At 42.9% G+C, this 22,351-nt stretch overlaps 1 protein-coding gene across 3 annotated transcripts in view; it reads right to left on the bottom strand.

Annotated features, from left to right (window-relative positions):
• Positions 1 to 21,827, bottom strand: part of ZNF318 (zinc finger protein 318) — a 34,240-nt gene extending 12,413 nt beyond the window's left edge. For 2 of the 3 annotated variants that reach the window (XM_032862116.1, XM_032862115.1), the window contains exons 1-6: positions 21,262 to 21,827; positions 18,212 to 18,363; positions 11,910 to 12,549; positions 9,492 to 10,934; positions 7,193 to 7,292; positions 4,314 to 4,618 (exon numbers count right to left, since the gene is read on the bottom strand). In XM_032862116.1, coding sequence (XP_032718007.1) covers positions 4,314 to 4,618; positions 7,193 to 7,292; positions 9,492 to 10,934; positions 11,910 to 12,549; positions 18,212 to 18,363; positions 21,262 to 21,717 — 3,096 coding nt within the window. In that variant the 5' untranslated portion in view covers positions 21,718 to 21,827. The remainder of the gene's footprint in view (positions 1 to 4,313; positions 4,619 to 7,192; positions 7,293 to 9,491; positions 10,935 to 11,909; positions 12,550 to 18,211; positions 18,364 to 21,261) is intronic. The other variant, XM_032862114.1, reaches the window with a different exon arrangement.
• Positions 21,828 to 22,351: the final 524 nt, after the last annotated feature.

The following is a 22,351-nucleotide window of genomic DNA, read 5'->3' as shown; positions in this document are numbered from 1 at the left end:
ATATCAACTCTAAAAAACCCATATCAACTCCTCATATTAAGTTATTAACAAAAATACTTTAATATGAATTCATGTGTCAGCAAGCTGGGAACAAGGTAGTTAGGAAGTGAGAATTCTGGTACTGCTGAGGAGGGAGGCACAGAAAACAAATAATTTGGAACAGAGGAAAGTAAGTATGAAAGAAGAGAAAAGATCAGAGAACTGGGCACATGGGCTGGTGGGAAGAGGAAGACAGGCTGGAGAAAGAGAAATAATTTAACTTCAAAGATACTCTTTCCTTACTAGGGTCTTGTTTAAAAGTCACTAAAGAAATCACACCCAGCAGAAAAGGGATGGGCACATGTATACACCGTGGGCAAGTATTAACTGGCACCACATTTCTGCAAGATAATCTAGGAATACATACTACACACCTCAAAATTCTTTATGCCCTGACCTAGCAATTCCACTCCTTGACATTTATCTGAAGTAAATTATTATGTCAAAGAGGAGATGATCTGACTGGTTAAATAAATGTTGGTATTTGTGTGACAAAAAACAAGGTCATTAAAAATGATGTTAGAGAAATCTATTAACATGGTAAAATGTTCATGATATACTGAAAAAAGCAAATAACTAAATACATTTGAATAATCAATAAAGATATGTAAATAGGCATAGAATATCAAGTGTCACCTTATCCAAGTAACTTTCTGTAACTACTCTATATCCCTTACCCCATTTTCTTTTTTTAGACACTTGTCATTACCTAACCTGTACTTGTTTATTATTTATTTTCTCCCACATTTCACAAGAGTTAGAACCTCTGTTTAGTTCCCTACTATACTTCCCCACCGTCTAAAATAGTGCCTGTCACTTTTTTAGAGATTAATAAATATTTGTTGAATATACAATCTTCTGTTTAATAAACAAAAGATGAGTAGTTGGAATAATATATACCAAGATATTAATGACAGTAGTCTACAGATAGATGAATTATGGAATTGTGTATATGTGTGTTTATTTTTATGAAATGAATAGAAAAAGAAAGAAACCTTAAACCACTGATGCATTTTAAAGAGAGGCAAAGAAAGAAGATATACCAACCAGGTAGGAAAGAGGCTGTAGACACAACATTCCTTACTATTGAAATGAATACTGAATTGTAACATATCCATGTTGGCCTCAGAGAATGTGAAGCCTCATTCAAATCAAGGTGATTGGTCATTATGGGGCTTGTGCACAAATGGACCCCAAACAATGTATAAGTCAACTATAAAGGGCCAGAACTTTCAAGCTCTTTTCCGTCAAAGGCCCTGAACTCAGTGCCCTGGTATAAAAAAGAGTACAGTCCTACCAGATTGAAAAAGAGAACTCTCTCAGGAAAAATGGAAAAATTAGAGCTTTGTTGATAGGGAATAAAAAATATCCTCTTCTCTATCTCCCCAACATTAAGTGAGCATCTACTATGTAATAGACAAAGTGGATGCCACTGGAAACACAAAGATAAATGAGTTCTATCCTTTTATTATTAGGGAGTTCTTACTTAGTGGAAGAGATGGGCATGAGAACAGACATAATCAAGTTTTTTTTTAAGATTTTATTTGACAGAGAGCACAAAAGAGAGAGAGAAAGCACACACAAGCAGGGGTAGCAGCAGAGGGAGAGGGAGAAGCAGACATCCCTCTGAGCATGAAGCCCAATGTAGGGGTTCGATCCAAGGACCCTGGGATCATGACCTGCCTGAGCTGAAGGCAGACACTTAACTGACTGAGCCACCCAGGCCACCCCCATAATCAAGTTTTAAATAAGACAGAATGAAATAAATCTTATAAAGAAACCATAATATATTATGGGAGGGCTGACTATATATGAATATATTCTTTAATATATTAAAGAAGGGCCGATTAATTGGGATAGAATTCAGGAATTTTTCATGGAGTAGGATGGTATTCAAATTGGGCCTTAGGGGTGAGCAGGGCTGGAAGAAAGATAATGATAAGAGGATTATTAATGAAAAATCAGAGAGGCATAATAGCAAATTGCACATTTGGAAAAGTGCAAGCATTCTGAGGTGACAGGAGTATAAGAGGTAGTGCAATATTTCCTAAACACTACTCATTTACTATGTGCCAGGCACTGAGCTATGATTTGAGGACAATTTGGAGAATGAGATGGATAGTTTCCTTAACCATTTGAACCTTAAAATCCAACTGAGGGAACCCATGTAATTATATAATTACAACTGTCAGAAATGCTAAGAAAAAAAAAATGACACATTATTACGAGAGTGTCTATCAGGCAAATATAACAGACTGGGAAATCAAGGAAGAGAGGCAGGGTAATAATCTAAGCTACCCTCTGAAGGATGAACATAAGTTAGGAGAGAAGACAGATCTGCACAGTAACCAGAAAGAAAGAAGATCTATAGACATTAGAGGGGGTGATGTATTTGAAGAATGAAAAAGCCAGTAATCGGGATGCCTGGGTGGCTTAGTTGGTTGAGCGTCTCCCTTCAGCTCTGGTCATGATCTCAGGGTCCTGGTATCATGTCCTGTCCCCCAGCTGGGCTCCCTGCTCAGCAGGGAGCCTGCTTCTCCCTCTGCCTGCCACTCCCCCTGCTTGTGCTTGCACACCCTAACAAATAAATAAAAACTTCAAAAAAAAAAAAAAAGGCCAATAATGAGGGGTGCCTGGCCAGCTATGATGGTAGAAAATGCAACTTTTTTTTTTTTAAAAGATTTTATTTATTTATTTGACAGAGATCACAAGTAGGGAGAGAGGCAGGCTGGCAGGGCAGGGTGAGGGGGGGAAGCAGGCTCCCTGCTGAGCAGAGCTCCTGATGCGGGGCTTGACCCCAGGACCCTGGGATCATGACCTGAGCTGAAGGCAGACACTTAACAACTAAGCCACCCAGGTGCCCCTAGAGATTACTTAAAAGAAAAAAAAAAAAAAAAAAAAAAAAAGGAAGGATGAAGAAAAGGCCAATAATGAAATTACAATGAGCAAGGGGGAAAAGAAGCATGAAATGAGGCTGAAGAGGCAGGCAAGGGAGTACTGCAATCACTGGCTATATGTGGAGAAAGGATTAAGAGTGTAGTCATACAAGCAGGAATTGTAGGTGGCTTGAACTTGGAGGGCAATAAAGATGGTGAGACGGATGAAACCAAGATTTACGTCAGAGGGAGAACTGAAAGAACCCGTCATTGATTCAGTATGGAGCAGTTAGGGAGAGGGAAGCACTGATAAAGCTTTTCAGGTTTTTGGCATGAAAACTGTTGGGACAGTGGGGCCACTGAGATGGAGAACATTGAAGGCAGGAAAGAGGGAGGATGCGCACATCATTAGTTTAGATTAGGATATGTTGATTTTATTTTTTTAAAAAGATTGTATTTATTTATTTGAGAGAGGGAGAGACAGGTAGAGAGGGAACACAAATGGGGAGTAGGAGAGGGAGAAGCAGGCTCCACTCTAAGCAGAAAGCCCAATGCAGGGCTCAATCCCAGGACCCTGAGATCATAACCTGAGCCAAAGGCAGACGCTCAACCCACTGAGCCAACCAGATGCCCCAGGCTATGTTGATTTTAAAGTGTCTATGAAACAATGAAATGGAAATGGTGAATAAAATGTTGGACACTCAAATTTGGACCTCGCCAGACTCATTTGAGCTAGAATATAAAACCGGAAGTAGTCAGCATGGTATTTTAGTATAGACCTGGATGAAATGACCTAGGGAGAGAGCATAATTCTGGAGAACTGGGTTAAGACTAAGTCCTGCAGAACTAAAATATTTAAAGATTAGGTATAAGACAACAGGCAGTAAAGAAGACTAAGTAGCAGCAGCCAGCATACTAGGAGGGAAAGAAATGTGAGAGAAGCCAAGAGAAGAAAGCATTTTTAGGAAACAGTGGTTTCCTGTATCAAATACTGATTTGAGAACTTACATGTATTCACTGGCCATGAACCATGGCAGTGTCCCTGTTGCTAACTGTGAGTGCACAAAATGGTATATAGAAGCTACAAGAAGATTAGAAAACCTTGCTGGTGTGGGTTAAGGAGTAAAGGCTAGAACAAAAACATGGGAGGCCTTGAATGCTAAGGATTTGTGATTCTACTCTGGGGACAATGGGAACTACTAAAATTCTGAAGTAGAGTCCTAAGATCTGATCTGTGCTTTACAAAAGCATGTTATGCTTTTAACTCACAACTCATAACTCTAATATGAGTTAAGAACAGGTTGGAAAAGGAAACTAAGGAAATGCTTAGTTAGAAGGCTTCTTTAGCAGTCCATGGAAATAAAAGATATAATAGAAACGGCAAAGCTGAGTTGTTACCTTGCTGGTGGAAGAGGAATTTGAGGATGAGGACACTTTTTCTGGGCTCCTAGATTTTTCCGCTTTTCCAGGCTTCTCTGTAGTCTCTTTACAGTCATTTGAAGACTTTTGGGATTTATCCAAAATGTTAATTCCCAAGATCTGAGCCACTTTGTCCAGTTCAGACTGCTTCTTCTCGGCCTCTTCTGCCTCTTGTCGAAGTTCTGCAATGTCCTTCATAATGTTATCTTGAAGCCGACTCACCTCCACCAGGAGCGGGTCTTTATGGCCATCCTTCTCCCTTCGTTTCTTGCGTAGCATTTCCCCTGAGTAGTCAAATGTCAGAAGAAACAAACACAAGGAAATTAAGACAAGTCATTTTTCTGTTGTAAGTAGTGATCTCCCAAGAGTTTATGGTGACAAAATCTTTGCCATTAAAACATTCCTTCCTAAAAGCAAGAGAGACTCTCCTTCCACATGGGCTAGTTTAGGTGAAGTTTCTTTCCTCCCTTTTTTTCTTTTTAAATTTTATTTATGAGAGAGAGTGAGCATGAGCAGGGAGCAGAGGGAGAGAGAGAAGCAGACTCTCCTCTGAGGAGGGAGCCTGACTTGGGGTTCCACCCCAGGACCATGACTTAAGCCAAAGGCAGACATTTAACCAAGTGAGCTAGTCAGGCACCCCTAGGTCAAGATTCTATGGAGGTAAAGGATGAGTGACTACATTATCTCTTATGTAGGAGTTATTAGCTAAGGATCTACAGGCAGGCTTCAAGAACTCCATGAATCCCCAAAATGGTATATAAAAGTTTGTATGCATTTGTCCTTAGGTTGTTAACTATGAATCCAGGGATACCTGGGTGAGTTAGTTGGTTAAATGTCTGGCTCTTGGTTTCGGTTGGTTCATGATCTCAGGGTCCTGGGATCAAGCCCTGCATCGGGCTTCCTGCTCAGTCTGCGGTCTGCTTCAATACCTCTCTCCCACTTCCCTTGCCCCTCCCTGGCATGTTCTCACTTCCTCTAAAATAAATAAATCACTCTTTAAAAACCCCCAAAAACCCAAACTATGAATCCGGTGGCAGTCTTCTTCAGAAAACCAAAGTATTATTCAGAGGCCAAAAACCATTCAGTCACATCTTTGACTTTATGTGATTTAAGGACCCTTCACCAGTACTTGCATTGAGTGTTGGGTTTTGCCTCAGGTTTACCTCATGTTATCTCCTATTCCAAACTGCAGGTCTTCATGAAATAATCCTCACCAGATCACTAACTAAATTTCTCATCCCAAAACAGTCTAAACCCACATAGAAGAAACTGTATCTTTTCCCTGTGTTCTGCAATGCTATCAAGCTGTAATATTTAGAAGCCTTGTTATGTTCTTTCCTCAGTGTGTATGTGAATTTCTAAAAGAACAGATGAAGAGATGGAATCAAAGAGGCATCATGGAACATCTTTTTGTGCCAAAGGAAGTACTCAGAAATGATGGGGACATATCAAAGGACACAGAAGTCAACTCAAAGGGGCTCCCATTGGCCAAAGCTGGGGCAATTTGGGCATGAAAATGAATGACAGTAAATTATTATAACTTGTTGAATGAAGAGTCCATGCACTCACACCAACATAAATGGATCAATGAATGGGAGAAGAGGAAGCTCTACATCACGGTAGAAAACCAACTCATGAAAGTAGAAGGAATGATGAAATTAGAAAATCACTATTTAACAACCATCACAATAACTGATTCAGGCGAGAATCACCAAAGAATGCTAAAATTATTAAGAGGAAATTTGAGGAGTAACTGAATATTTATTCCTATAAATATCTCTCCCATAAGTTACTTACTAATTATAGAGGATAAAATAATAACTTTCCAGTGAAGACACCTTTGAAGACATCACCTTAACCAAATGATCAAAGTTGACCTCACCAGTAATGGGACTGAAATCAACACCTGATACGAACACAGCATCACTTCTGTGATGTTCCTGTCAAAAATGCATAACCTAAATTTAATCGTAAGGAAACATCACGCAAACCAAAATTAAAGGACATTCTACAAATACGTGACTTTTCTTCTAAAACGTCAATGTCATGAAACAAAGATTCAGGAACTGTTACAGAAAAAGGAGAGTAAAAGAACATGACAACTGAATGCTGTGCATAATCTTGCAGTTTCTTTTGCTTTAGGGCATTATTAGGAGAACCCGTGAAATAGAAGTAAGATCAATAGACTAGTACTACATTACGGTTAATTTCCTAATTTAGGAAAGTGTACTGCGGTTATGCAAGTGAATTCTTTGTTGTTAGGGGTATGTTCACTTCATCTTCACAATGAAGTATTTAGGAGTAAAGGAGTATCGTATGTAAAACTTATTCTTAAGGAATTCAGGAAAAATCACACACACACCCCCCCCACACACAAAGATTGAAAGGGAAAAAGGGGGGTGCCTGGGTGGCTCAGTGGGTTAAGCCGCTGCCTTCGGCTCGGGTCATGATCTCAGGGTCCTGGGATCGAGTCCCGCGTCAGGCTCTCTGCCCGGCGGGCAGCCTGCTTCCCTCTCACTCTCTCTGCCTACTTGTGATCGCTCTCTGTCAAATAAATAAATAAAATCTTTAAAAAAAAAAAAAAGAAAGGGAAAAAGGGATGGAGCTTTTGGTATGGTAAAATATGGTATATTGGTATGGTAACTATGGTAAATATGCTGATAATCATAGAGACTACCTGAGAATTCTTTACACTATTATTGTAACATTTTATTGCAACTTCTCTGTAAGTCCAATTAAGTCAAAATTTTTAAAAAATTAAGGCTTCAGGTCACTGAACCTGAGAGTCCTCACAGCTCAACTGGGTTTCCTACTCAAGTTACTCCAAAAAGGCAGTCACACATAAGAGTGTCTGATACCTTGTTGTTTATGAAGCCGCTCCAATTCAGTCCTGAGGTAGTACATCTTCTTCTGGCGAGCTTCCCGGTCACTCTTTAGCTTTTCCCTCTCTTCAATAACCTGCAAAGTAAAACATCCTTCAGCCTCCAACATCCTCCCTTTTCTACTGCTCTCTTCCATCAGCCTTTATGCTAGATGGTATCAGAATCCAAGGATCCAAATGTCTGCACACAAAAGTTCTGACTTTATATCAAAGGTGATATTTCATTCTGACCCAAATTCCAGAATAAAATTATCCTTTTCAGAGCTACATTGCCCAGAAAGGGTTATTTTTATGCACAAAGCACTATATATATTTTTTTTTCCTGGGGTGGGGTGGGGGGTCAGATGGAGAGGTGGAGACAGAAAATCTCAAGCGGGCTCCACAGCATGGATCACAACAAGGGGCTCAATCCCACCACCTGAGATCATGACCTGGCCCAAAACCAAGAGTCAGATGCTCAACTGGCTGAGCCATCCAGGTGCTCCAGGAAATGCTATACTATTGATAGTAACCTAAAGCTACTGATAGCAACTATTCGACAGGGGTTCTGAGCTCAAAGGGAACCATCAAGAAGGGAGTTCATAAGTGTTATAGGGGATACACTGTGTTAGGTGCATTACATATATCTTCTTTAATCCTCATGACATTATCTGTTTTACAGTAAGAAAACTGAGGTTGTGAAAGATTAAGTAACATACCCAAGGTCATACAGTAAGAAAACGTAAAATTCAGGGCACCTGAGTGGCTCAGTTGTCCAAGTGTCTACCTTCGGCTAAGGTCATGATCCTAGGGTCCTGGAATTGAGTCCCACATCGGGCTTCCTGCTCAGTGGGGAACTTGCTTCTCCCTCTGCCTCTGCCCCTCCTCCCTGCTTATGGTCTCTCTTTCTTTCTCTCAAATAAATAATTTTTAGAGAAAAATTTAAAATCCAGGTATATAAATCAAATCAAGTCAAATCAAATCCAGGTACATATAGCCAAAAGCCCACAATGTTTCAACTGTATTACTACTACTTGATGGAAAAAACAAATACAGCTTGTCTATAATGGATTAGTGTGGAAAACCCATGTATTATCAGCCCTGACTTAGTGCTAGGTTCTTGAAGGAGTAGTAAAGGGAAAGCATTCAGTCTACAAACAATGTCTGTGCAATCTCAGGTTTTGTCTGTATTGAATCTATCCTCCTCTTTCTGGAGTTTAGAGTTTCAAGAATTAATTTCTGTCTTCCCAAGAATTAGTTACATTTCCTTTAAACCAGAAAAAAGGGGCGCCTGGGTGGCTCAGTGGGTTAAAGCCTCTGCCTTCGGCTCAGGTCATGATCCCAGGGTCCTGGCATCGAGCCCCATGTCGGGCTCTCTGCCCTGCTTCCTCCTCTCTCTCTCTCTGCCTGCCTCTCTGCCTACTTGTGATCTCTAGCTGTCAAATAAATAAAATCTTTAAAAAAAAAAAAAAAAAACAGAAAAAAAATGACTGGCCCTTCATTTTTTTCCCTTTTTTTTCCTCCTCAGGTTTTCATTACTTTACTAGCAAAACAAATTTATACATATTACATTTTTATGTTCCTAAACAAAGTGAGTTATTAGTTACTAAGGGAATGCATTAATTTTTCCATTTGAATTTCTGCTATTCTGCATTCCTCATCCCTATGTAATTTTTACCTACTGTTTTCAAACACCTAGAATTGTTACATCATTACCCCAGCCACTGCTCCCTTCCTATACTTGAGAACACAATGAACTTTGTAGTATAAAGATTATTTTTTTTAAAGTGTCATAAAAAAAGTGGTGTTATTCCCGGACTCTAAAACAAATCAGAACAAGCAAAACTTATTTGTTGGGTTTAATTACCAAGCAACAACCAGGTATTAGCTTTTAACCTGCATAATCACTATAGGAAAAAGATCCAAAACTCACTAAGGTGAAAACAGGTCTACTGATTCTGCTTCACCCAATCCAATTTTGGTTCCTCGCTCCCTGGTGAGGTCATATTGAAAACTTCAAGGCTCTCAAGTGCTACCCATAGGGTTCTAAGGCCAGTAATTTTGATAGAGACACTTAAAAAAAAAAAAAAGGAAGTCAAGAAATCAGAGTGGGACCTAGGGCCAGAATTCAGTTTAGTCCTAATGAGAAAAATGGGGGTGGGGGAGGTATATGCATTACTTAGAGTGAGGACAGCAGCCTCCAAAAATTTCAAGGACCTTACTCCCTCTAAAAGACAAATACCAATTTACATTAAAATAGGAAAGCCCAGGCACAGGTTGCCAAAGCTAATATTCACCTTCTGTTTCTGGGAAGCGCGGTTCTTCTCATCAGAGATCTTCTCCGGATTGTATCTTATGAGTGATGGGATAGACACCTGGACAGGCACTTGAGCAGTAGGAATTGAGCTTAGCACTGACTCCTCCTGTTTGGGCTCATCAGGAGTCACAGTGGGGATCACACGGAGATTGGGACGGCTACGAGTAGCTTGTTTGGTAACAGGTATTACTCTGTGTGGTTCGGGTAGAGAATGGTTGGATGGCTGAGAAGCAGGGTACATGGGCCACCTAGAGGCTGCATATGCCATGTAATGCCTATAGGCATCGAAGGAAGCAGGCGGAATGGCAGGTCCCTGGTAGTTTGGAGGTATCCGAGCTGCAGCAAACTGAGATGCCCTAGGCATATGAAACTGAGATAACGAAGCAGGATGTGGAAGTCTAATTGGGGCAGACGGGGCTGATGGTAACATGCATCTGACGGCCACAGAGGACTGAAAACCACTGCCAACTACCTCTGGCCCTGCAATATGACCCACTGAATGGTCAGACTTTAGAAACGGGGGGCTGTTTTTTGTGAGCAGGTAAGGATCTACAGGGGAGACTGGATGCGGATGGGACACCTCTGGGGAGTGGGTATTGCTATGGTGTGCCTCCCTGCTCTCCAGTCTGTGAGGATCTGAGGAGTGCCGATCAGCTGAGAAACGGTGGTCAACTGAGGGACAGTGGTCTGCTGAAAAGTGCTGGTCAACTGATGAACGGCGGTCGGCTGAGGAACGTGACGGTTTCTTGCCATGAAGTCGTTCCTGGGTGCGGGCAGCCAGTTTACTAATCTCTGCTACCCCAATATCCAGCCCTATGGTCTTAAGCAAGTCATGAATCTTGGCGTATTCTGGATTGGTCTCTTCTATTGATTCTAGTTTTACAGCTGGAGCTGAAGAGGGCAGGGAGCTTGCCTTCTGTCTCAAGACTTCACTCTCAGAGCCCCCAAGGGGCTTTGGTGGAGATTCGGCCTTTAAATCCTCTTCTTCATCCCCATAGAGAAATTTCTCCTCATCCTCAATATCAGGGAAACTACGGCGCCTTTTTTCCTGTGTACTGGTAGAGTCTGCCAACATGCTCAAAATGCGGGAAAAACCACTGCCATCCTGGCTAGCCCTCTCATGGGGCAGCAAGAAGTCTGTGTGTCGCTCAGGCCCCTCAGCCTTCATATTCAATTTCTCCTTGTGGCACAGAAAACTTCCAAACTTTTCTCTGAGAGGACTGTTGTCTTTGGGTATCCCAGGGAGAGGACCCCATTGGTAGAGGTTGCCCTGAGGTTCCTTTAGGGTAGTCTCTACCATAGCCCCCTTGTTTTCAATCTCGGAGGCAAAAGCAGCAATAGCACCACTTAGTGGAAGAGATGGGTGACCAGAGTAGACAGGGTGATCCTGGCTGGAGCTGGTACTGCTGGAAAAACTCTCAAGCTGCAAAGACAAGCATAAGTGATTTAGCCTCAATGCAGAATCTCAGAAAACTAATAATTGAAATAGATACTTAAATACTTTGTTCTTCTTGAATTAATAGGGGAATGATAAGTATGAATGAAAGAGAGGTGCAGTATGCTTAGGCAGGTTCAAGATTAGGGTCTCCATCTCTCCAGATGCTTCTGCTGAAGCAAGGGGAAATAAGAATTAAGGCAGACTAGCATGAATTCTCACTTTTGCCCATTTGTTGTAATCCTTATCAAAGAATATGAATTCATATTCATATTTCCTCAAAGAGGAAATAAATGCATATAAAAATGGAGCTGCTTTGGTTCAAGTGGGATCAGGAAACTGTGAAACCCTAACTGATCAGCCTTCCCTTGCTTCCTTATGCCCCCTTAGGTACTTCTTCAGAAACCTCTGACTCCTAAAAGAATAGCTAAAAACTAGTGCTCATGCCTGATCATCATTTCACAAATGAAAAAAAATAACAAGGCCCAGAATGGTGAGGTGACTTGCCTAAAAATCGCACAGCAAGTGGCAGCAGTGGGACCAGAATCAGAATCTCCTGATTTCTGGTCTAGTGTCCTACCACTCATAAATCTTGTCTTCTCTCTAAAGAGAAATGAGGAAAATTCAGATCATTTCCTATCTGTGCCCTTTAAACTTAATTTCGAAGATATCCACATTCCAAGATTCCTACAGGGCTATCCAATTTAGAGAAAAAACTTACAATAAATACCCAAAAATGTTTATTTAGAAAGCCTAATATATGACAATAGAAGCCCTCTACTGATGCACTGTTATGCCTACAGTTTCCTTTGGAGAATCCTGGAAGATACAGCTCATAAGCCTAACAAGGTTGTTCCAGGATATATTACAAAGATATCACTAGAAACATACAGCCCTGAGAAAGTAACCAAGTTTTAAGATATTAGAGGGACTAGCAAGAGACCCTAGAAATGCAGCAGAGACCTGAATGGAAGGCTCCATGTCCACCTCAATCCGTTTCTTCAGAATTGACTTCTTGGGCATCACAGATACTTCCTCAGGCCGATGTAAAGAATATCCTGGCTCCGATGCTGTTAGGACACCTGATAGTCCGGGAATGGGACAGCTACTGTCACCACCATCAACTCCAACCAGCTCCTGACTCAAGCTCCTACTTCGTTCCTCCTCTTCCTCTCGTTTTCGCCTGGCAAGGTCCAGCTCTCGAAACTCAGGATCTAGAAACCTAGGGCTTGGGCTTCGTCTACGCTGTCGATAGTTGCGGGTCCCTGATGTAAAACCTGAGTGATCACCTCCCATGCTGTGCATCTTCTCTGTGTCATCATAACGGGGCCGTTTGGCCTCCCGACTCCTTTCCTCGGGTCTTATGGAGTAGGAGCCTTTGAGTTTATCTCTATTCCTTTCTGTTCCCCGCAACAGCTCATCATGACAACTGATATGGGGACTATAATCAGAACGATGCAAGAAAGTTTCTCTTGTCCGGTAGTCCTCATCAAGTTGTCCTAAGAACGGACTAAGAGGTCCCTCCTCCCGGGAAATATATCGTTCCAGACCTCGAGAGCATTGGGAACTTCGAGTGAAGACAGAATCATCAGTCAGGTCATCCCTGAGGAAAGAGACAAGCGTCACTGAATACAATGGACTTGGAAACAGCGAGACCAGGCAAGACTAAGAGCCTGACATTCAAGCAATGGGCTACAGAATACTCAAGACAAAACACAATAATCATGAAGTCCAAGACCAAACCCATGGAACATTTGTTCTCCCTTTCTCCAGGACACAAGCAGCTTTAGCCTCTAACCAAGGGGAGATAGTACTAGTCTGTCTGGACAGAGCTCATAAGCTAATCTCTTTGAGTAGACTTCGGAGATGCAGACTATCACACTAGGGTTTGGGAGATCTGAAAATACCACTATCAGACTACAAAAAGCCTGGGATTACACAACTCCACACTAGCTTAAATTCTAGTTCTTTATTACCAAAAGTGTGGTGTGAATCAGCAGCATCTGTATTACCCAGGAACTTTTTAGAAAAGTGGACTCTCAGGCTCCATCCAGGCCTACTGAACCAGAATCTGCATTTTAATAGGATCTTCAGGTAATAGGTATGCACTTTAAAATCTGAGGAACACCAGGCCAGATCAATGATTTTCAGGCTATGTTTTACAGAGATTCTGAAGACTGCTCAGGAGCTACCTAAAAAAAAGACATGTTAAGAAAGCACACCCGGGCAGCACCTGGGTGGCTCAGTCAGTTAAGTGTGTGACTTCAGCTCAGGGTTCTGGGATGGAGCCCTACATTGGGCTCCATGCTCAGAGGGGGGTCTGCTTCTCACCCTTGCCCTCTTCCCCGCCCCTTGCTTGTGCTCACTCTAATAAATGAATAAAATCTTAAAAAAAAAAGAAAGAAAGAAAAAAAGCAAAGCCTGCATGGCTCTGGGTCTTCCACCTCACTTAAACTGTACTAGCTCTAATTTTATCTGTTTATGAGATAAAATTCTATATATCATTCAGAAAAGAAGTTTCATTGTAGGGAAAATTTTTTTAACTACTGAGCTACCTAACTGGCTTTATTTTCTCACAAGTTTTAGAAGGTTCTCCAATGCTTTGTTTTGCTAGTTCGCATATTAAAAGCCATAAAATTCCTTCACAGCCTGTTTAATTCCCTCTTTTCTACTTTGCTTGGATATCCACAGGCACCCTGCTAGTCCTGGGTCTGGAAAAAGTATGTGATCATTTGGCTCACTATATATTTTTATTTCATAAAAAATAATACAGTCTTGGACCTTTGTGGCATGAAGATAAAAATATAGGCTGGAACACCTGTCCGTTCAGAGCTCTGTACTACACATAATAGTCCTAATCTTTTTGGGTACTGTAGTCACAGAGCTTCTACTGTCCCCCCAAACAATCTCTGATTTAATCACAGGTGGAAATAAAGATCCTCCAGCACTTTGAGCATACAACTTTTAAATAATCTGAATGAAAAATTTATAGGTCACTCACATTCCATTCACACTGGTGTTTTCTACAGTTTCCAGTACCTAGCCTTATTTTTTGAAAGTTTCTAAGAATTAGCTTTTCTTTCATTTTGTTTGATTTTTTAGTTGCTTTCTCTGGGACTGAGTTAGCAGAACATCAAAGAGTGGCCTTTTCTTATTCACCAGTCCTTCCTTTGTTTTAGACCTGGGTAATAGCTATAAATAACCTTAGGAAAGACTACTGAAGATAAACTTTATCAAGTCCACTAAAAGAATGCCACCCATGGGAATCCACGTTCCTATAACTCACCTGCTCCCCAAGAATCAGGACAATTTTGAGCTTTCAATATAGCATAAAATAGGGGGAAAAAATGGGATTGAACAAAGGACAAACTCTGAAATCAAACCAGAGTAAAACATTTTGCTCTATAGGTTTGTTGGCCATGAACATACCTATTTCCAGGGAAGAATGTCCATGAGTTGCTCCATTGCTACCATCTACCATAGAAAACTCTGATTGTATTAGTTTAGGGGGGAAAGATACAGGCTCCACAGGTAATGACAAATTCATCCATACTTCCATGTTCAGCTCCACACTAAAACTATTACATATTACCAAATGACATACCAGCTCAAGATCTAATCCAGCCCTATATATCAAGAAGTCAGAAATAATGAGATGACTCCTCCCAGTCTTGGCTTGTAATCTCTCAGTCCAGATTTGTAATCTCCAGCAAAAGGAGGCAAACAAAAACAAAACAAAACAAAAAACCCCAAAACAAAACAAAAAAAAACCCACAATGAAAAAATGCACATTAACAGCTTAAAGAATGAGCTATCATGTAAACACAGGGCAGAAATTAAATTGCTTATTAGAAGCTCATGTCCTCCTTTCCCAGGTCTCCCAAAGGATAAGAGGAAGCACTAGCTGCAGTAAAAGTAAGCCCTAAAAAGGTAACCATACCCTGTAGCTCAGAATAGTCCAGGGACCCACTCTCTCTGAAAGCTTTAGTTAAATCCAACTCTTTTCTAAAATAAGGTCTATCTATTTAAAAAATTGACTGTTGGATGTAGGTGATGAGTACATGAGGGCTCACTGTCCTATTCTACTTTTTTTTTTTTTAAGATTTAATTAGCATTATTAAGCTATTCATGAATTGGGCTGCATCTCATCTAGCAAGTAGAGGGGAGCTCCCTCTCAGTACTTTTCTATTTATGAATTGCATTACATCAGTCAAAAGAAATATAACATATATCCAATTAAAGTTTATACACCAATTGTTCATAGCTGCATTATTCACAATAGCCAAATCATGGAAACAACCCAAATTTATCTATCCATTCATCACTGATAAATGGATAAACAAAACACACACAATGAAGTATTACTGGCAGTAAAAAGGAAAGAAGTACTATTATATGCTACTACATGAGTGAGTCTTGAAAAATATTATGCTGGGGCGCTTGGGTGGTTCAATGGGTTAAAGCCTCTGCCTTTGGCTCAGGTCATGATCCCAGGGTTCTGGGATTGAACCCCACATCAGGATCTCTGCTCAGCAGGGAGCCTGCTTCCTCCTCTCTCTCTGCCTGCCTTTCTGCCTACTTGTGATCTCACTCTCTGTCAAATAAATAAATAAAATCTTAAAAAAAAAAAAAAAAGAAAACTATTATGCTAAGTGAAAGAGGCAAGTCACATATGAAATGTCCAGAATAGGCAAATCTATAGAGACAGAAAGTAGATTAGTGATAAACTAGGGCAGGTGGTGGGGTTAACTAATAAATGGCTAAGAGTAGAGGTAATAAAACTATTCTAAAACTGATCATAGTAGTGAATTCACAACTCTAAGAATATACTAAAAGTCACTGAACTGTACACTTTACATGGGTGTATTTTATGGTATGTGAATTATGGCTCAATAAAGCTATTAAAAAATATATATGATAAAAAAAGGAAAAAGATCCTCCAGAGCCCAAACAGCCCATTCTTTTCCTCTGCTGATTCCCCAAAATGCTGGAAGAAAACTGTGTGCTTCTGTCTTTTCCCTATGGCAAACTGGAGGGAAAAAATCCTGCTCCTTCAACCTATGTTAAGGCAAGAAGGGTTAAGAATTCCATGAATGGAACACACAATGTGTGTGCAGAGTACTTTGTTAACACGGGAAACTGACCTCATGTCCACAAATCTTCAAAAGCTGACTGTTTTCATACAACCTGCTCACGTTCCCTTTCCAGAGGGATGCCAAGGTGAGAACACAGACAACTCTGGCAATTTGGCTGTAATCCAAACTGGATATAAAGTTTAATATATTCAATAAGGGAAGAGAAAGAATACCAGGGTCCCAGGAAAATATTTATTTATTTATTTTTAAAGATTTTATTTTTGGATGCCTGGGTGGCTCAGTCGGTTAAGTGTCTGCCTTTGGCTCAGGTCATGATCCCAGGGTCCTTGGATGGAGTCCCACATTGGGCTCCTTGCTCAGTAGGGAGATTGCCTCTGCCTCTGCCTGCTGCTCTCCCTGCTTGTGCTTGCTCTCTTGTTCTTTCTCTGACAAATAAATAAATAAAATCTTAAAAAAAAAACCAAAAAACTAAAGATTTTATTTTTGGGTAATCTCTATATCCCATATTGGGCTTGAACTTACAACCTCAAGAACAAGAGTCAAATGCCCTAGTGACTGAGCCAGCCAGGTGTGCCCAGGAAAAAATGTAAAACACCTACATACAAAGTACAAAAATGGCCTGGACCTAGAAATGGTCAGGCTGAAGACTAGACACGCTGTGAGGTGACATCCTGAGAATGCCAATGGTCCTATGACCCAATTTTAGTAGACCGTAATTATCCACACAAACCATATTGAGCAAAAGTACACAGAACAAACATCAAAATAATGGACTGGTACCTCCTTCTATTCTTCTTCCTTAAATAATCTTTATATCCAACATGGGGCTCAAACTCATAACCATGAGATCAAGAGATGTATGCTCTACCAACTGCCCCAGCCACGTGCCCCACTGGTAGCTCCTTTTAGAACCTTAATCTCATTTTCTCTAAAATAGACTTGTCTCTCTGAAACACATGATTCTGGAAAGAAAACTAGTGTCCCAAACTCCCTAAAAGGAAAATTTTAATTTTTACAACTTAAAAAAAGACAATTAGCTCTCTGAAGCACACGTGCATAACGAAGCTATGGAAAGGGGAGGTGAAAGCCTAGACCTAAGAGGAAATGCGAGTTACCTCAAAACCTTAACAAGGAAGGAAGAGAGTCACACCATGCACCACCTACTCAATCATCTCCCAAAATAGAAGCAGTCAGAAGGGCAAGGGCTTTTGCCTCAATTAAGGGACACAGTCACATACCTTGAAGCCCTATCTTCAGAAGCTTATGTTGTATGACCTACAACAGTCCTGCCTTGCTTTGCCACATCAAATTGCCACTACGGCTTTGAAGAAAATGTTACCAAAGTGTAGCACTGGTCTTCAGACTTCCTGCCCAGTTGTCCCCCACCTGTCTGCCTATGGTCAGTGTACCACTGCATGAACAGTCTTGGTTTGTAAGACTATCACATTGATTTGTTGCTACTGCTAATCATTGTGAAAACTCCCAGTATACTGGGCAGAGACTGTAAGAGACATGGCTCTCAGCTCTCAGAAAGAGTGCTTTCCCTGTACTCCCATTCTTATTTATTTACTTTCCTGAGGTGAGACATACCTAATGTGATTACTTCCCATATAGAGTTAAGTTCCTAATACCTGGGACCTATTACACTCTGTGGAGTATGTCTGTCCTTTCTCAGCATTCCAACAATTATAAAGTAGTAACTGAAATTAAACATTTTTAAAGACCTTTAACTTTCCATTAATGTTTACATATTTAGATGCATACATTAGACATAAATTTATCTAAGCCCTTTCTGAACCTGTATTTCAACCTGATCAAGCTGAAAAACAACACCACTAAAAGATTTCCTATTTTGTCCAGAACTTTCCTTTGTAGAAAGGATCCTAGTTCCAGTATCTTAGAATCCTTATCATCTCAACTGTTTTTAATCTGGGGAACTCTGCTTATGTCCCTTCAGCTTTCCAGATGGACTAGGATGACATTCTGAAGTCTTCTACATAACTCTTTCAGCAACAGAGTCTACATCAATACACTACCCCCACTCAGAAAGCCTTTTCCAATGCAGTACTTTGTACTGGATATAGGACATAATTTCAGTGTTGGCACCACTCTTTCAAATACATCATGCAGAAAAGAGCAACTTTTCTACCTTCCTCAAATGAAGCCTACCTGTCCACGTCTTCCAGATTATCCACTGGTGACCCCAGTCGATCACTAAGCCGCCGCCGTTCTGGTATGCCAACACAGAAATGGTCATTGCCAACAGTGATCCTTAAGCTCTGTTCCAAAGAAGAGTCAGAACGCAGACCAGGAGAGCGCCTCTACAAAAGTAAAAGATAATGTAATAGTCCATAAGATCAAGATATCCCTATACCCAAAAATGTACTCCTCCTTAGTTATAAAGTAGCCCAACACGGAGAGAAATGGCTATGGTAAGATCCTATCCCCAGAATAAAGCACATTTTAAAAAAATCTTTTTTTTTTTTTTTAAAGATTTTTAAAATTTGACACAGAGACACAGCAAGAGAGGGAACACAAGCAGGAGGAATGGGGAAAGGGATAAGAAGCTTCCTGCTGAGCAGGGAGTTCTATGTGGGACTTGATCCCAGGACCTTGAAATCATGACCCGAGCTTAAGGCAGATGCTTAAAAACTGAGCCACCCAGGTGCCCCAACAAATCATTTTCTTAGATGAAAGGCCACACTTCCAACCCTCCCCACCAGTGCCCTTTCATTCTTTCATTTACTAGTACTGGGCATGGGACGAGAAGAGTAAATTAAGTCTCTTCTCAGAATCTCTACATACACTCACTCTTCATTACAGCGAAGCAAGCAAGCAAAAAACTTTTTTTTTTTAAGTACCTCTGATAGCGGAAAGTGCTATAAAATTATTAAAACATGATAACATGAAAGAGATTAGGGAAAAGGAGCTACTTCAGAGAGAACGGTTAAAGGTGGCTTTCCTGAGGTGATACTATTTAACTTTACACTTGAATGATGAGATGTCAGCCTTGCAAACAGATGGAAGGATGTTTCAGGCAAAAAGAACAAGCTCTGTAATACGCTTAGTGTGTTCTGGGTAACAGAAAGGCAGCTAGTGTGACGGCAGCAAAGTGACAGAAGACAGGCAAAAGCCAGTTAGGAAATTTGGATTTTATTCTTATTGCAGTAAGAAGCCACAGAAAGATTTCCAGCACAAGAGTGATATGATCTGACTACATTCTTCCTCTAGATGCTTGCATTGCCCATCCTCTCATCTCCTTCAGGTCTTTGTTAAAGTCACCTTCCCAGGCCTTCCCTGGCTACCCTATTAAAAAGTATTAACTCCTTTCTCCGTTCTTGTTTGTTCTTAGTACTTAGTTCTATTTAACATGCCAAAATAATTTACTTCTCCATCTTATTCATTATCTGACTCCCTCTGGTAGAATATAAGCTCTATGAGGGCAGGGGTTTTTTGACTGTTCATGTTGTAACCCCAGTGCCCAGAACAGTGCCTAATAAATGCTAGACGTTTAATAAATACTTCTCAAATGTATATAATGACGATTTAAAAAATGATTTTGATTGATGGGTGCAGAATAAACTGGGTGGTAACAAGAATATAAAGGATCCTAACAGATGGGAAGTAATAGGACTTAGACTAGAGAGATGGTAGGAGGACAGTTTGGGGAATGTATCCTGGAGTGAGAGCTGACAAATTAGATGAAGTGATTGACAGCCTGCACTTGGAAAGGGGAGACAATCACTGTTTCTGGCGAGCAACGGATGAGGTCTTTTACTGAGACAGAAAAGCCCAGAGCACTGGAGAAGAGAGAGGTTATGGAAACTAGTATTCAACTTTCTTTGCTTCCTCTGTAGAAGTGCTTGATTCCTCAGACTATACCTGCTCAGCTATGAAAATCTTAGCATAGTGACAAGTCAATTCACCTATGAGCAGAGTACTTAGAATACCTTGACTCCAATATTTTTAGAAAGCCACCCCACCCAAGAAAACAGAAACTCTGTCATTGGGTTTTTAAAAAAAGATTGGTGAACTGAAAATAAAAACAAATTCCAAAACACCAGCCCCAGGCCAGAGGTGGTTATGGGGAAAGGTTAATATTACATCTAATTTTTTTTTTTAAGATTTTATTTTGGGGGAGCACCTAGATGGCTCAGTTGATGGAGCACGCAACTCTTGATCTCATGGTCATGAGTTCAAGACCCACACTAGGCATGGAGCCTACTTCTAAGAAAGACAGGCAGGAAGACAAACAGAAAGAGGGAGAGAAACACAGAAAAAAAGAAAGATTTCATGTTTTAAGTAATCTCTCCACCCAACCTGGGGCTTGAACTCACAATCCTGAGATCAAAAGTCACACAGTCTACCAACTTAAGCTGGACAGGCCCCCCTAAACTTCTTAACCTCATGTTCTGTTCCTTGAGCAGGAGAACAAAACCGTGAAAATCACGGGTGCCAGGAACCAGGTAGATATGGATTGAATCACAGCTACACCACTTCTTAGCCATGTGACATTAAGTTGCTCAAACCTCTCTGAATACCTCAGCTAGTCAATAACGCGATTTTCACTGCATCGGCTCACAAGGCTGTGACTGTTCAAAGAGAATGTGTAAAGTGAAGGGCTAGTTATAATCCTGCCACATAACTCAGTAAGTGGTGGCAGTTATTACAATGACTGTGGACGCACAGTTCATTTCGGAGAAGCACCTCCCGTTTGCTAAGTTTACACCCGAGGGGTCTATGCGGATGGGGTTTAGGCAACCCTAACTGGCCACAAAGACATTCCAGCTTCTTTTCCAAGACCTCTGGAGCAGCTCAGGTCTAAGGGGATACCAAACCACTGAACTCTGAGGAAACTGCACAAGTACCAGGCACACGGTTTGGAGGGCATTCCCCTCGCCCTGGCAAACTTTTCCGCATCTCACCTAGAGTGAGAGAAACAGCCTATTCCAGAAACGGTGCGCTGCCTTCCGACCAGGCGCCCGTTTGGGTCCCGAGCCCGTTATTGTGCAAAAAGGGATCCCGGGGCTGACAGGGAACCTCCAGGTTCGGGCGTCGCTGAGGGAGCCCGTGGCGGGGGGGTGGGGTGGAGGGCCCTCGATCCTGGGACTCTGGCCTGGAGGCCTCGGGGCGCCTGTGCTGCGGGCGTTTCTGGAGGCGGGAAGCCCGGGTGAGGGGGCTAGGGTATACAGGGAGTCTCGGTCGAGGGGTGGGATTACCCGGCTGCCGCTGTCGCCTGGATGGTCTCCGCGGCCGTCCCGGGCGAACTCGGCGCGGGACTCCCCCCGGCTGCTGCCTCGGAAACCGGCCGAGCCCGGCGGGAAGAGTCGTCGGCCCCGCGGCGGCGATGGGGAGCCACGACGGGCCCGCGGCGGGGAGGGGGAAACGCGACGACCCCGCGGCGGGGAAGGCGAGGCCCGGCGGCCGCGGGGCGGGGACGGAGAGCCGCGGCGACCCCGCGGCGGGGACGGAGAGGCCCGGCGGCCGCGGTGCCCTGAAGGCGAGCGGGGCCGGCGAGCGGGGTTCCGCGACGAGGAGGAGCCGGAGGGCGGCGGCGAGGTGCGGCGAGCCGGGCCTGAGGAGGAGCCGGAGCTGCGGCCGGTGCGCGGGCCGCCCCCGCCGCTCTCTTTAGGCCGGTGCGAAGAGACGGAGGAGCGGGCGCCGCTGCGGTACATGGCTCCGGCAGCAGCGGCCACGGCAGCAGCTCCGACCCAGGGGCACCCGGGACGCGGGGCCCCAGCGCGCCGCTGCAGCTGCAGCCTCGGCGGCCACGGCCGCCACGCGCCGCCCCCGCAGCCGGAGCCGCCCCCTCCCCTCGGCCCCGCGCCGCCCCTGGGGCCCGGCCAAGCGCGCGGCCGCGGCTGGCGGTTGGACGCGCGAGCACGCGTCCGACACACCCCCCCGCCCTCCGGGGCTCCCCGCTCCTCCACTCAGGGAGCGGCCACAGAAGCCAGAAGTGGGGAGGAGCGCAGAAGCCGGAGCGAGGCAGGCCGAGGGGAGGGGAAGCGGAGCGCGCGACCTGCACCCCGCACGCTCCGCCCCAAGTCGGCAAGATGGCGGCGGGAAGGCCGCCCACTTCCCCTCCCCCGGTGGCCACGTGACCTCGAGGGCCTCCGCGCGGGCAGGGCCTGGCGGAAGAGATGGGATTAGCGGGAGCTAAACAGTCTTTTCCGGGGGTGCTCGAAGCCTGGGGACGTCGCGGGAGCATCTTCGCCCTGTCCCTGTCCCCTAAACCTGCTAATTTACGTGGGGACAATAAGTGGTTATAAGTTATGGGATACGAATAACCCCCAAAACATTAGGTATGGC

The sequence above is a fragment of the Lontra canadensis genome, unplaced genomic scaffold, assembly GCF_010015895.1.
Source record: "Lontra canadensis isolate GAN:19392208 unplaced genomic scaffold, GSC_riverotter_1.0 scaffold23, whole genome shotgun sequence".
Lineage (NCBI taxonomy): Eukaryota > Metazoa > Chordata > Mammalia > Carnivora > Mustelidae > Lontra > Lontra canadensis.
This window is presented reverse-complemented; position numbering and strand designations above follow the sequence as displayed.